Source organism: Filicampus tigris, chromosome 11 (genome assembly GCF_054856515.1).
Source record: "Filicampus tigris isolate MCC_2025a chromosome 11, RoL_Ftig_1.0, whole genome shotgun sequence".
Lineage (NCBI taxonomy): Eukaryota > Metazoa > Chordata > Actinopteri > Syngnathiformes > Syngnathidae > Filicampus > Filicampus tigris.
This window is the reverse complement of record NC_141227.1, coordinates 22,989,445-23,001,953: the sequence shown is the minus strand read 5'-3', so window position 1 is coordinate 23,001,953 and position 12,509 is coordinate 22,989,445. Positions and strand designations below refer to the sequence as shown.

Sequence of the window (12,509 nt, the reverse complement as noted above, 5' to 3'; positions counted from 1 at the left end):
CTGTCTTTGAAAAAGCTGGACCACACTTTCGCCGCTAAACATATGTATTTGCTCGCTGCAACATTATCGCTTAACATTTTTATTTGTTGAGCCAATAAATAGCAAAAAAAAAAAAAAAACGGGGAGGCCGGGAGGAGAAATCCATCAAAATTCAATCTGTGCTTACACAACGCCTTGCATTTGTCAAAATGACATTTTCCTATCTGCGCCTTTGACAGCATTGATTTTTTTTTCTTCTTCTTTCGTTTCCTCGTCCCAGCGCCGGTTGGAATAACAAAGGCGCAATGCGAGCTTTTCCGTGATCATATTGTCTTGTCCGACTAGATGATGGACTATTTAAGCAGCTTGTTACGCACGCCCGTAATGACCACATTGGACCCACGGCAGCTTGTGTGTGTGTAACACAGATCAAGCGAGGAAGTGCACACACGTGTCTTTGGTGGCGCGTCATTAGCAATCGCTTCTCCTGATTCCCTCGCCAATTAGACGGCAACACAATGCGGGCCGGACATCGCCGCGGCAACCCAAATTGGCACGCTTGTTGGCAATCAGATCATCTGATGTAGCGTGCGAGTCTTCGCGCTAAAAGATTTGCGGAACATGCCGAGTCCATTTGAAGTCTGTGGCTAACCAAAGCAGCAGCACCCACCGAGAAAGGTAAACGGTCTGGGCAATAGTTCGCCACGCAGTATGAGAGAGGGCGTCATTCCAGTAGACGCTGATGTGTGTTCATAACACCGGTCAAGAGCAAATTGGAATCAGGGGGCGCTCTGTGTGTCCCTAAACGTATTTTGGATGCTGATTTTAAAAATGTCTTGACTTTTTCTTCCTTATACATCAGGTTTTTGGGATATTTTCATTTTTTGTTTTTAAATTTGACCAATTAAAGTTTGCGCAACGCAGATTTTACCATGAGACTGTGAGTGAAAAAAAATGCACCCGTTACTGAACCCAACACTTAATTGATAAATCTATTATATTACAAATATTATTGTTATTATCATCGCTGTCCAGTGAAAAACACTTATGTCCATTTTTTTCAGGTTTCTTATTTCTTAAATTATTATTATCATCATTCTTTTTTCTTTACTTTTGCGAATGGTGCGAGGAAAGCGTTAAGACATTGCATTAAAAAAAAAAAATCCAAAATTGGACATACGTGTTTTTCACAGCACAGCGACGTTATATTATTATTGTTGTTATTATTTTGAAAACCTGGTGTGCTGAAGAAAATCAAAGGTCCGATTCGGAATCTGTGCCAAAACTTCATTGAGAATACTTTGCTTGCATCTCTGATTGAAAAAAAAAAATTCTCCATAACATGCCATAAAAGAAGCGTTTCAGCTCCCCGCTAGACATGACGCACTTCGGTGGTCATTCAGACTATAAAAAAATCCAACCGTGAATTACAAATATTTGGATTTTTATTCCAAGGAAAAGCTTCCCCAACTCCAAAGAAAGCAGCCGTACGTGGTGTGTGTGCCTGCGTGCATAGACCAGCCAGGTCCATCAGGCTTTTTAGTGACAAGAGGAGGGGGGAAGGGGGCTTTGAATTGTGCTCGAGGGGAAATTGAGTCATGTTCCTTTACAGATCTGAAACAGTGAGACGATCGAGGTTTTTGGTGTCGTTCAAAGACACTGGAGGCCAAAGAGCCACAATGGTTGCTCGCTACAGCCGCACAATCGACAGTATACGATTATAACACAATGTGTTGGGGTTCATTCAGAGGTCTCAACAAAATTGCATCACGGTTCATGAAAACATAAACACCCATGTAAAATGCTGATGTATTGAGTTTGCTTTAAACGTTTGCTGACCACATTTAGCTACATGAGGTCAAAACATTTGAAACTGCCATCTGCATGATCCGGAGTGCCGTTGTACAAAAAAAATAAAAAATAAAAAAAAGCAAGCACCACGGCAAACTAAAATCCTAATAACATTTTCACTTAATCCACATCAAAAGTCAGCATTATTAGCTCAAAATTTCAAATTGAAAACACAAAGGCTGCGTGTGGGCTAAAGCGCTTGTATTGCTTCTCGTTTAACGGTGCATGCGTACCTAATGAAGTGGCCCATGAGCCTGCACCATTTCCGTTTTCGTCAGTCAGTAATCAGTTGCAAAGGGCAAAACACCACCGTTTCGCAAGCTCAACAACAAAATAATGCATCCCAAGTCCAGAATCAACGGGACTCGCTCCAAGAGAGCTGCGCTGGGAAATCATCACGGAAAACGTGTTTCCGTCGGCAGCCTATTGGAAAGGTTTCGCTGTCAGATACGTACGCGCTTATTACAGACTTAAGAGATCAGCGTCTGTGCTCTGACATGTTTAATGCATACGAGCCCCGCGGGAGACGCGTACACACCAGAATAAAATAACATTAGCAGTGTTTGACTTTTGTGCGGACGAGGCGGAATGACAAACGATCCGCGTTGGGATTCTTTGGAGGTAAATCACTGCGAGGAAGCTAACAAGGCCGACATTAGTCAGCCATCTGTTGCTCGGCTCAATTCCATTCAAGCAAAGCGTTTCATGTCTTTGCGGCGCGTCTGGAGGGAAGCCGGCTACAAAGATGCAACATTTGCGCCGGAAGGTTGCGTTGGATTAATTATGATTCATTTACAGCTGATCCCTTTTGCGCATAAATGTCAATGTTGACTCTCTACTTTTACGTCATGTGTAAAAGGGACTAATTGGGCGAATTCCCTGGTGGAGGTCACCAAAGGACGAGACCTGAAATTTGGACCCCGAAAAAGTGCCCGCTTCACACCAAAATGGCCGACGATTTCCATGCCCCTTTTTTGCAAAATAAAAGTGATATTTCTACAATTTCGATCAAGTACAATTGCCCTGTGTGGTTTCCATTGAAGAGTGTTTGGCTTCGGTGGTGAAATCCTTGTAAGGTCCCGTCTCGCGAGATCTCGCAATTCTCAAATTCAAAATCTTTGTGTTTCCATGACCAGTTTGCTATTGTGCGATTTGCATTTTGCGCATTTCTTAGGGCAATGGAAACGCTTATTCGTGTGTCCTAATGACTCCATTTCGTGCCTATTGGTAAAACTCATGTCGGGGTCATTTTTTTCACATTTTACCAATCCTCCAAAAGATGCTCAAACTTTGACGCCATGTTCGGCCCGCGTGAGACTGCACAGAGAAAAAAGCTTTGCAGCTCAGCGTCGGTCATCTGCCTGCTTTCAGCTGGGACTCATTCGGGAGACTTCCTTGGTATGAGTTTGGCAAAGTACGAGACCTGGAATTCTCCCTAAAATGGTTGCTCCAAACCAAAACGGCCAACTTCCTGTACAATTTTCTCACGGAGTCCTTGAGACCTTTCATGCGTCCTCTTATGAAAAGACATACCCAGCCAATTTTGTGTTCATTTGCCATATTGGTGTCTGGAGGCAGATTTTTGTCTCCTCTTGGTTGCGTTTTGGCCTCGTATTCGGGCTTCCTCTGACATTTCAAAAACATCCAAACGCAAAATTGCCCCTACGTGTGAATGGTGGTTTGTCTGCAAGTGTCCGGCGATTGGCCGGTGACCAGTCCAGGGTGTCAGCATCCTCTTGGCCAAAGTCTGATCAGATAGCCGCTAGTAACCCTTATGAGGACAAGCACTATAGAAAATTCAACTTGAACAAACTTTCTTAACCTGGAAATGACTTGATTTTTGTTCACTTTCATCATCCACTTTCACTTTAATATACCACAAAAATGTTTTTTCAGTTTTTTTTTCTGAAGCCTTGGTACAAATCCAGTCCTCACCTTGAAGTCTTGCAGTGAACGTCCTCTAACAGCGTTTCAAGAGCATGAAAATTATGAGGAGTGCATCTGCTGCAGATGACAAGACACCTAATCTATATTTTGGTCCAGCTCGCGCATGAACATCCAAAGGGTCTCGCAATGCGGTCTCTCCAAGGTGCGTTTGTTTTGCTCGCCGTTTGATCAGGAGGCTCCAGAGAGAGATCCTCGCCTCCTTTGTCAGCTTTTACTCCAGAAAAGCCATTTGCATTCGTTTCGAGAGACGTGCGCCGAGTCGAGCGCTTTCGAGTGATTCAAACTCGTGACTGTCGCACCAAGGTGAACCGAGGCCCTCGCCTCGCCTCGCCTCGTTTCGCTTCGCTTATGTAGGTCAACCAGTTTGAGAAAATGTGACCTGCTGTATGTTTAACATCCCAAAAAACTCAAGTATTCAGTCAATATTCACCCCTTTTTCGCTTTTGTAAAAATACACATTTTGGGCGGGAAAAGTAACTTCCAGTATGAAAGTAAAGCAACCAGAGAGGAAGTTAAGTAACCAATCAGGAAGCAAACCAACCATCTGACATCTAACACATGAAGTAATGTAACCAAGTTGGAAGTAAAGTAACCAGTCAGATAGTGAATAAACAATAAGGTAGAGAAGTAACTGATGAAGTAAAATAACCAATTGGGAAATAATCAGGAAGATAAGAAACTAGTCAGGAAACAAAGACAACAATCAGGAAGCCGGCCGGGTTCACAGATCAGAAAAAAAAAACAATCAGTTCAGGAGAACTCCGTGAGGAAGTAAAGCTGCTAATTAGGAAGTCGAGTCAACAATGAGTAAGGAAGTAGCCAATGAGCAAATAAGAGATGAGGAAGTAAAGTAACTATTCAGAAAATAAAGCAATCAATCCATAGAGTAAAGTAAGCAATTAGGACACAAAGTAACTAATTAGGATATCAAGTAACCAATCAATAAGTAACCAATGAAGCAAGGTCACTAATCCGGATGAAGTAACTAATCAGGAAACAAAGTAACTCATCAGGAAGTCAAGTCACCAATCGGGAAATGAAGTATTATTTCTCAATTGTGTGACTCACTCTGTTTGAAGCCCAGGAAGGGGATCCTCTCGATGGGCGTGTCCCTCTTCTTCATGTACTTGTAGAGCTCGACCAGGAAGGCCTGCTCGTCCTCTCGACTCTCCTCGGATGAGGACGACGCCGCCGCCTCCTCCTCCTCCTCCTCCTCGTCCTCCAGGGAGGCCAGCGAGGAGGACGAGTCCCTGACCTCCTCTTTCTCGCTCCTCTCCTCCATCAGCTCCTTCTCCTCGGGCGCCGTCGCCGCCTTCCGACCGAGAGCGCCGGTGGCTTTGTGTTTGGAGGCAGAGCTGAGCTTGCCGGAGCTTAACTTGCCATTGGCTAACGCCCGACAGCTCGCTTTGACCTGTGAGATTGAGGCGGACGGCGGTCAGGTCACACGCAGGAAAGAGAGTGAGGCGCTTTATGGTTTTGAGGACAATTAATAAAATGACATCTTCTTGACCAAAATATGTTCTATGCGGACAAACTAGTCTAAAAACAGCAGTCTGATTATAATTGCAATTGTGGAATATGAATGAAAGAGCAAAATGCAGCCATTTTTAGCCATCTCAGTGGCAGCCATTTTGCCACTACTGAAAATGACATCACAAAGGTGGGAGGGCTGAGTTAATGACCAATCACAGCTCACCTGCTTTTTGAGTTTGGTCGTGACGTTTGCAAGCTGATTATTACGCTTACTATTACTTGTTATTGCATATAATAAAATGAAACATTAGTGCATCAAACATTCAATGAATTGATTAAGTGCAAAAAATATAATAAAACCATTGGTATTAAACAATATGTACATTTAACATTCGTTTCATTTATTCTATTGAATAATGGGTCAATTATTTCAAATAAAATGAGTAAAATAGTCAATTTTACAAACTGTGTACATTAAATATCTTAATTTATTTGATTAAATATTTGGTTAATTGATTTAATGGAATATAATAAACATTAGGAATAAACACATTTGTACATTCTAAATAAGTTTCATTTATCAAATGATTGGTGAAATGATGTTTAAATAACAGAAAATAAACAAGAAATTATATAAATAAAAAAATCTACTGCAAGAAATTCAGAAATGTAGATTTTTTTCCATTTAATTTAATTTGTTATTTAAAAATAATTCGAAGAAATACACTTTAAATGGATTATTATTGTAATATTAAAACAAAGTATTTTTACATAATTACATGCACATTTTAAGATTGTTTTTTAAAATCCTGTTTTCGAACGACCTGGCCCATCTATCCATTTGGAGCCTCAAGGAGGAAATGACTGACAACTGGATAAAAATGCTCGTGTTGAACAAATATATATTTCCAACTTCAACTTAAGTGTTTGGGTAATACTGTGATAATATCGATAATCAAGCTCATGATAATTCAAATGACGTCCCTCGCATTTCGTCTCGCGTCACTGGAAGCACCTTACAAACGCATCTGTTTTCGGAACCGCTCATGAGCCGTTTCATTTCTTTGTTGTATTTTCACGCGGCGGGTTGCTGCGCATTGATTGTCGGCCAGCGTAGATGAAGCGCAGATTAGCTGGAGAGACACGATTGCTGCTATCGATTTTGCTGTCCAAGGTCGGCGGGATAACGGCGGAGGGGGGGGGAAGAAAACGTCTTTTTCTTTTGTTTCCTTTTCCGTGGAAAGTCAGAACGACATGAGCAACTAGTAAAGCGATGACGCTCTGTAAAGCATTTCAAATGAGGGGGAAAAATGTCTCAGTGGTGTGTCTACCTTGGGACTTTTGCTCTCCGGGCTGTAGGTGTCGTGAGGCGTGACCGGCACGCAGGCCATGGAGTCCCTCCTCTGCGAGATGGACAACTTCTTCTTGCGGGGACGCCCCTTCAAGTTGGGAGCTGAGGACAAGAGGAGCACATCAAGGGGTTAAACCAATGACCTTGTTAACGCAGCAGTAGGTAACTTTTTGCAGACACTACTTATAAAAGAAACGTACACTTTTTTTCCCACCCTCATTGGCTACGTTTATGTGGACAAAATGTCTTTAATCCGACATGTGCAGATTCACCAAATATATCGGAAATGGTAGTAGAAAAAGAAGAATTCGTAGCAACTTCAGTGTCACCAAAACATCGCTCTGTCCGTTTCTACTTTAAACGTTAGCGTTAATTTGCGTATTTTTCCCATTTGGGCTGTTACGTCGAGTTAGCACTTCCTAATGGAGCTGCAAATCGTCGCTGTCCTATGAAAAACACTCATGTCAATTTTTTCCCAATTTTCTTATTTTTACGTGAATGGTGTTTCTGCGTTACAGACATCGCATTAACGTGAAAATTTAAAAAAAAAAAAAATCCCAAATTGGACATAAGTGTTTTTCACAATACAGCAAGGAAATGTATCAGTTCAGTCTTGCGCCGGCCATTTCTTTCACTCGCTCTGCTTCAACTAGCTTCCAGGAATAACAGAAACGTGTATACACAACCCTGTTAACAATGCCCCTAACCTCTGATAATGATAATCCAGGTGTGCTGAGGAGGTGCGGCACGCCTTGAAAGGCTGCAGTCGCTGTTACGTCTGCCCCCGCCTGATACATCGTCCACTCCCAAATGTGCAACTATTTGAGTTATTGTTTATATTACCTCTTCATGTGGCTGTCAGTTTTTTTTCCAATTCCATACTGTGCCCCCACTTTCGAGTTAGGAGCAAAGCTTGGGACCTGTTTTTTTCCCCTCCTCCTGTTTGGTTTTCTTTTTCATCAAAAATAATCGGACCAGCGCACTGGCTCGTCTGGCTTCTTCGTTCTGTCTCCCTCTGTTGGTCACTGTTTTTTCCATCTCTTGGAAGGTTTGTCACCGTTACGTGAATTTTGTTGCTGAGTGCTCATGCTTGTGCAGTGACAATAAATTCCATTCCATTCCGAAACACAACACAAGAGTTGTCCATCCTGGTCCAACCAATATTACAGATGGCTTCAGCAAGTGATGCCGACTCGCCATGGCAACAGCAGAGCCACATTATCATTTCTTAAGATTTACCACGTTATGAAGCCGCAACTTTAATGGTACAATTGCTGCATACTGTTGATTCATTTGAGGAAGCCCTGGGATATTTCTACACCAAAAAGCAAAAGGACGGGAGCGCACCGAGCAATGTGTTTTGATGAACCCAGTCCACATTTGAGCACTTTTCCCTAACATTTCTGACGGTGATGCTAGAAGAATGAAATGAAAGCATGGCGTGATTTAGTCATTCCTCATTTTGTGCTTCCCGTCTCATAATCACAAACACGTGAACCTGTCTGAGAGCTGGCGGCCACATATAATTGCGCGGTTCATATTACATACACACACAATCAAACATTTAAGGCTGTGCCAAGTCTTTTTTTAAAAAATTTTTTTTAAATTTTCTTTTGAAAATGTGTACACCCACGTTTGTGGCGCAACAACGATAAGCTTGAGGGAAGAGAGAGAGGAACACTTGACAGCTTCCACGCGGCACCGGAGACGGGATAATGTGACGGTCGACCGTCGGTGGGAGGAAAATCATCACTGGCCTTTTCCAGGCGGAAATCCTCATCCAGTGGCTGGGCGTGTTTTTAATTAAGACGCCGTCTTACATAAACTATTAACGTTATTTCGAAGCACACACGAGCGGTAGATCGTCGTTTGTTTGGCGAAAGGCCACATGCGATGGCGTCAAAGACACGACTTCCAAAGTTTGCGATATCAGGCTTTGGGGTGAAATTTCACGCAGAGTCCATTGCTACTACAGCAGAAAAAAAAGCTCAATATCACATAACTTTCACATTAAAACATGAGAAATTCCAAAAGTTTCATATTCTTTACATGTCAAGTTTGATGTTGTAACATGGAAAGTTACAAGTTAAAAGACAACAAAATAAATCCTTCCAGTTCAGCTCACTGGTGGAGGAGGCCTTGTTGTGTCTTATAAATCAAAGTTACTAGCTATGTAATTACAATACTGTTTAAAAATAATAATAAAAATAAAAAAGGCCCCCAAAAAATTCAAATTTGGATCAGAATACAAATTGGGCACCTCCTGCATAAGCTTGAATGTTATTAATATGAAGTGACACAAAATATATAAAATATATATTTTTTAAAAACGCCTAGCAGTCCTAGAATAATGTGTAACAAACATGTTATGTGTAATTACAGCAGAGTTGTGAGTGACACCTTGTGAGGGTCTGTTTTCAGCTCTCCAGGTGACACACCCACTGACCCGTGTTGCATAAGCGGGCATGTCTGTTCCCACTTTTTCCCCCCTGCCGCGTACCACGTAAGCAAGCCATTACGTCACGTAACACGGCGAGGTATTGATCGAGCCATACAACAACAGCTCCAAAAACGAGGCCGCCGCGTTGCGTGGCCAACAAAAGCCCAGTTGCGTAAGGCCAGCGGCCGTCCTATTGATTTACGCCGACGTTTAGAGCATGCCAGAAACAAAGCAAAGGTTTTAAAGCACCTCCAGATTTGTATTTATTTGTTTGTTTTTTTTTGCAATCGGATGTTTTTTTTCTTCCTCTTTAAAAAGGGCGTTGACGTCTTCCACTAAATGGCAGACGCAAAAATTGTTTTTGTACACTCACCACTTCCTCTGTCTCGTGTATGCGCTTTTTATGCCTCACTGAGCTGACCACAAGATGATGACTTATTACATGTTCACGCGTGACACTGCCAAGCGGGACATGTCGGACCAATCAGAAGCCGGAAGAAATCATTTCTGGAAAAAGGCACAATGTGGCCTATGTGCCACTCATCGACCATCTAACTAACTAGTTAACTGTACAACTATCTAACAGACTGACAAACTAGCCACCTAACATACTAAAAGTAAACGTTTACATAAAAGTAAAATAAGGTAGCTAAAATGAAAGTAAATTAAAGTGAATAAAATACATGCAAAAACAATTGAAAAATAAGAAAAAAATGTTGAATGATGAAATTAGAAAAAAAAAGTAACTACATTAAAAACAAAAGTGAATATATAATTGTTCAAATACATGCAGAATAATTAAAGAACAAATAGAAATAAAGGTTCAACTAAAAAAAATAAAAACAAAATTTTCATCAATTTACATCCTAAAAAAATAAAAATTAAACTAAATTAAATTCTACCCGTGTAAAATACTACTATTTATTTTTAAAAGAGTATTTTTTCAGTGTACTGATTTCTTGTAAAATGACAACTGTTATTTTGTATGCATGCTTTATCTTTTTTGTGTTAATATAAGAATATTTGCTTTCTTTATGACTTAAACACAGAGCACACACTGCCCAGAGCAGTGAGCCCTGGCGGTCACCGTGACGACGACGACGACGACAATGATGTCGCGATGATGACCGCCTTGTTGTTTGAAGGGCCTCCTGTCCAAAACAGCCTTCCTGCTGCTCTCTGCCACTGCTTTGTCGTGGACGGCCACAATAATCCAAAAAGTCATTCGAGCCCACTCGGGGTTGTCTTACGCCACTTCTGCGCTCGAGTGGCGAAAAGGAGCACCGCAGGGAAGTGCGATGACACGGACGCGCGTCGCCGAAAAGAAAAGACGGCCGAGTTGGCTCGAATGTCGCCTGCATCTGAAACAAATATTTGCTTCTTATTCAAACGACGGCGCTAAAAATGCAGCTGTTGTGTGCCTCCCGCGTGATGACTTGCCTAATTGCCACTCGGACAATTTTGCGGACAATTGTTTTCATTTGCCAAATGCGACGACACAATGAATTCCCATCAGTCCAAGTGGAAATGTGTTCTTTTGGGAGTTCATCGCCTTCTTACTGAAAAGACGGAAATTTTGTACTTCCTGTTGGAAATGGATTTACTTTAGGGCGCCCTTGTTTATGTTTCAAGTACAGTAGGGTTTTTACCTTTCAAGTACATGATATTTTTCATGCAGCAGCACATCAAACAACATCATAGTATTTACAGTCATCCACGACAAGGATGGCTAACTTAAATAATGGAGTTGGGCCACAATTTTTCATGAGTGCTACTGGGGGGGCTTATTCCAATTCCAGCCCAAAATGATTAAGCCTACTCACACTGAATAGGGCAACTAAGCCGTGATTGGCATGTAGCGGTGAATAGTGATATTACAACTTAAAAGTATACAGTGGAACCCGGCGGCGGCGCAACGCGGCTAACCTCGTCCGTGCAGCACACCCCGCCGGCCATGTTTGTTTAGCACAACTGTAAACCTGCCTGTCACTTTTGGCAAACAAGCTGCGTGGCTGCCGTGAGCCAAACGGGCCAGAGGTGAACACAGAAACACACTGGGGTGCTCGGAATACTGCGGGAACGCCGCACCGTACCGCTGGCGAGATCAAACAGCAGAAAGAATTTACGGAGGTGCCCACCCCTGTCATCACCTCTCAGGAACATTCTGGATATCGGATCGGGAACGTTTGCATCCGAGCCAAAGCCGAAGCATTTATTGTGCAGATATCAAGAGTCAAACTCAAAACTCAACATTCTAGTTTTGCAAAGCAACAAAAAACATTGCTGATATTAATCACAATTTAATTGACTATATATATTTTTTTTGTATGTGCTGGAGCATCTGATATAACATTATTGACACCCTCATCATTGCTTTGATATTTTTGCAGCAATAAATGAGAAAAGTTCAAATGAAAAAAAAGTAAAATAATAAGCCCAAACCAAATGTGTAGCAAGAAAATGCTATTTCCCCTGCCTAGAATTTTTTTTGGTAGTTTCTCAGATTTGAAAAATAAACAACAACAACAAAAATGATTTTTTTTTTCCATTGCATGGTAGAGCAAATACCGTGCGTCTAACATTACCTAAAGTATGCTAGCTGCAGAATCTCTTTTTCTTTTATGTTGTTGTTCCTGTTTTATGTTTGTTTTACGAGATGCTTTCAAGCAGATGGCGTGAAAAGCACCGCTAAAGGCAACGCATGAACGTGTGACCCACATATATGCTACGAAACTAACTGGAATAATGGCTTTGTGCGTGTTTATTTACATTGTAAATCATACGAGTGAGTCAGCTCACTCGATAAGGTTGATGGTGGAGATTTGTCAATGAAAGGAGACGCGCACGCCCACGCAAAGGAAGTCAGTCGCGCTGGAAATTTACAACAGCTCATAAAACGCAAAGGGGGCTTAGATTGAAACAAATTCAAAATACCACCCCCCCCAAAAAATAAGAATAATAACAAGAATACGGGCATCATGTTGCTTTCTCACTGTATCGTACAAAAGTTCGGAGATGCTTGCTCATGTTATTAAAAACGTAGGAGTTAAAAATATATACATTTCAAAAATGTTTGGGGGATTTTAAAAAATGGATCAATTTGTAGGTACTATGATTAATGATGAACATTAAAAAAAATAAATAAATAAAAAATAAAAATTCCCCAAATTTGTCAATTTTCTAAATTGGACCAAACTGTGAGTATACGAGGGTCCGATGCATTTTCATGATTTTTTTTTAAATTGACTTATTTGAAAAACAAAATGTAACATGAAAGTGGTTAATCAAAAAGTGGATCACCAAAGGCAAACATGAGGCAAGTATTAAGCACACAAAAACATTTGCTTATTATTTGGTCATTGAGTCAATGCTAATACTTTCCCACATACAACTTTTTTGTTTGTTTTTAATTCATTGCCACGACCTCCGTTGGCTTGACGGATGATGGCGGCCTTTATCAATTTCTCA

At 41.4% G+C, this 12,509-nt stretch overlaps 1 protein-coding gene across 3 annotated transcripts in view; it reads right to left on the bottom strand.

Annotated features, from left to right (window-relative positions):
• Positions 1 to 12,509, bottom strand: part of arid5b (AT-rich interaction domain 5B) — a 121,016-nt gene that overhangs the window by 21,706 nt on the left and 86,801 nt on the right. For all 3 annotated transcript variants that reach the window (XM_086044573.1, XM_086044574.1, XM_086044575.1), the window contains 2 exons: positions 6,582 to 6,703; positions 4,846 to 5,188 (listed from right to left, as the gene is read on the bottom strand). In XM_086044573.1, the coding sequence (XP_085900699.1) occupies positions 4,846 to 5,188; positions 6,582 to 6,703 (465 nt within the window). The remainder of the gene's footprint in view (positions 1 to 4,845; positions 5,189 to 6,581; positions 6,704 to 12,509) is intronic.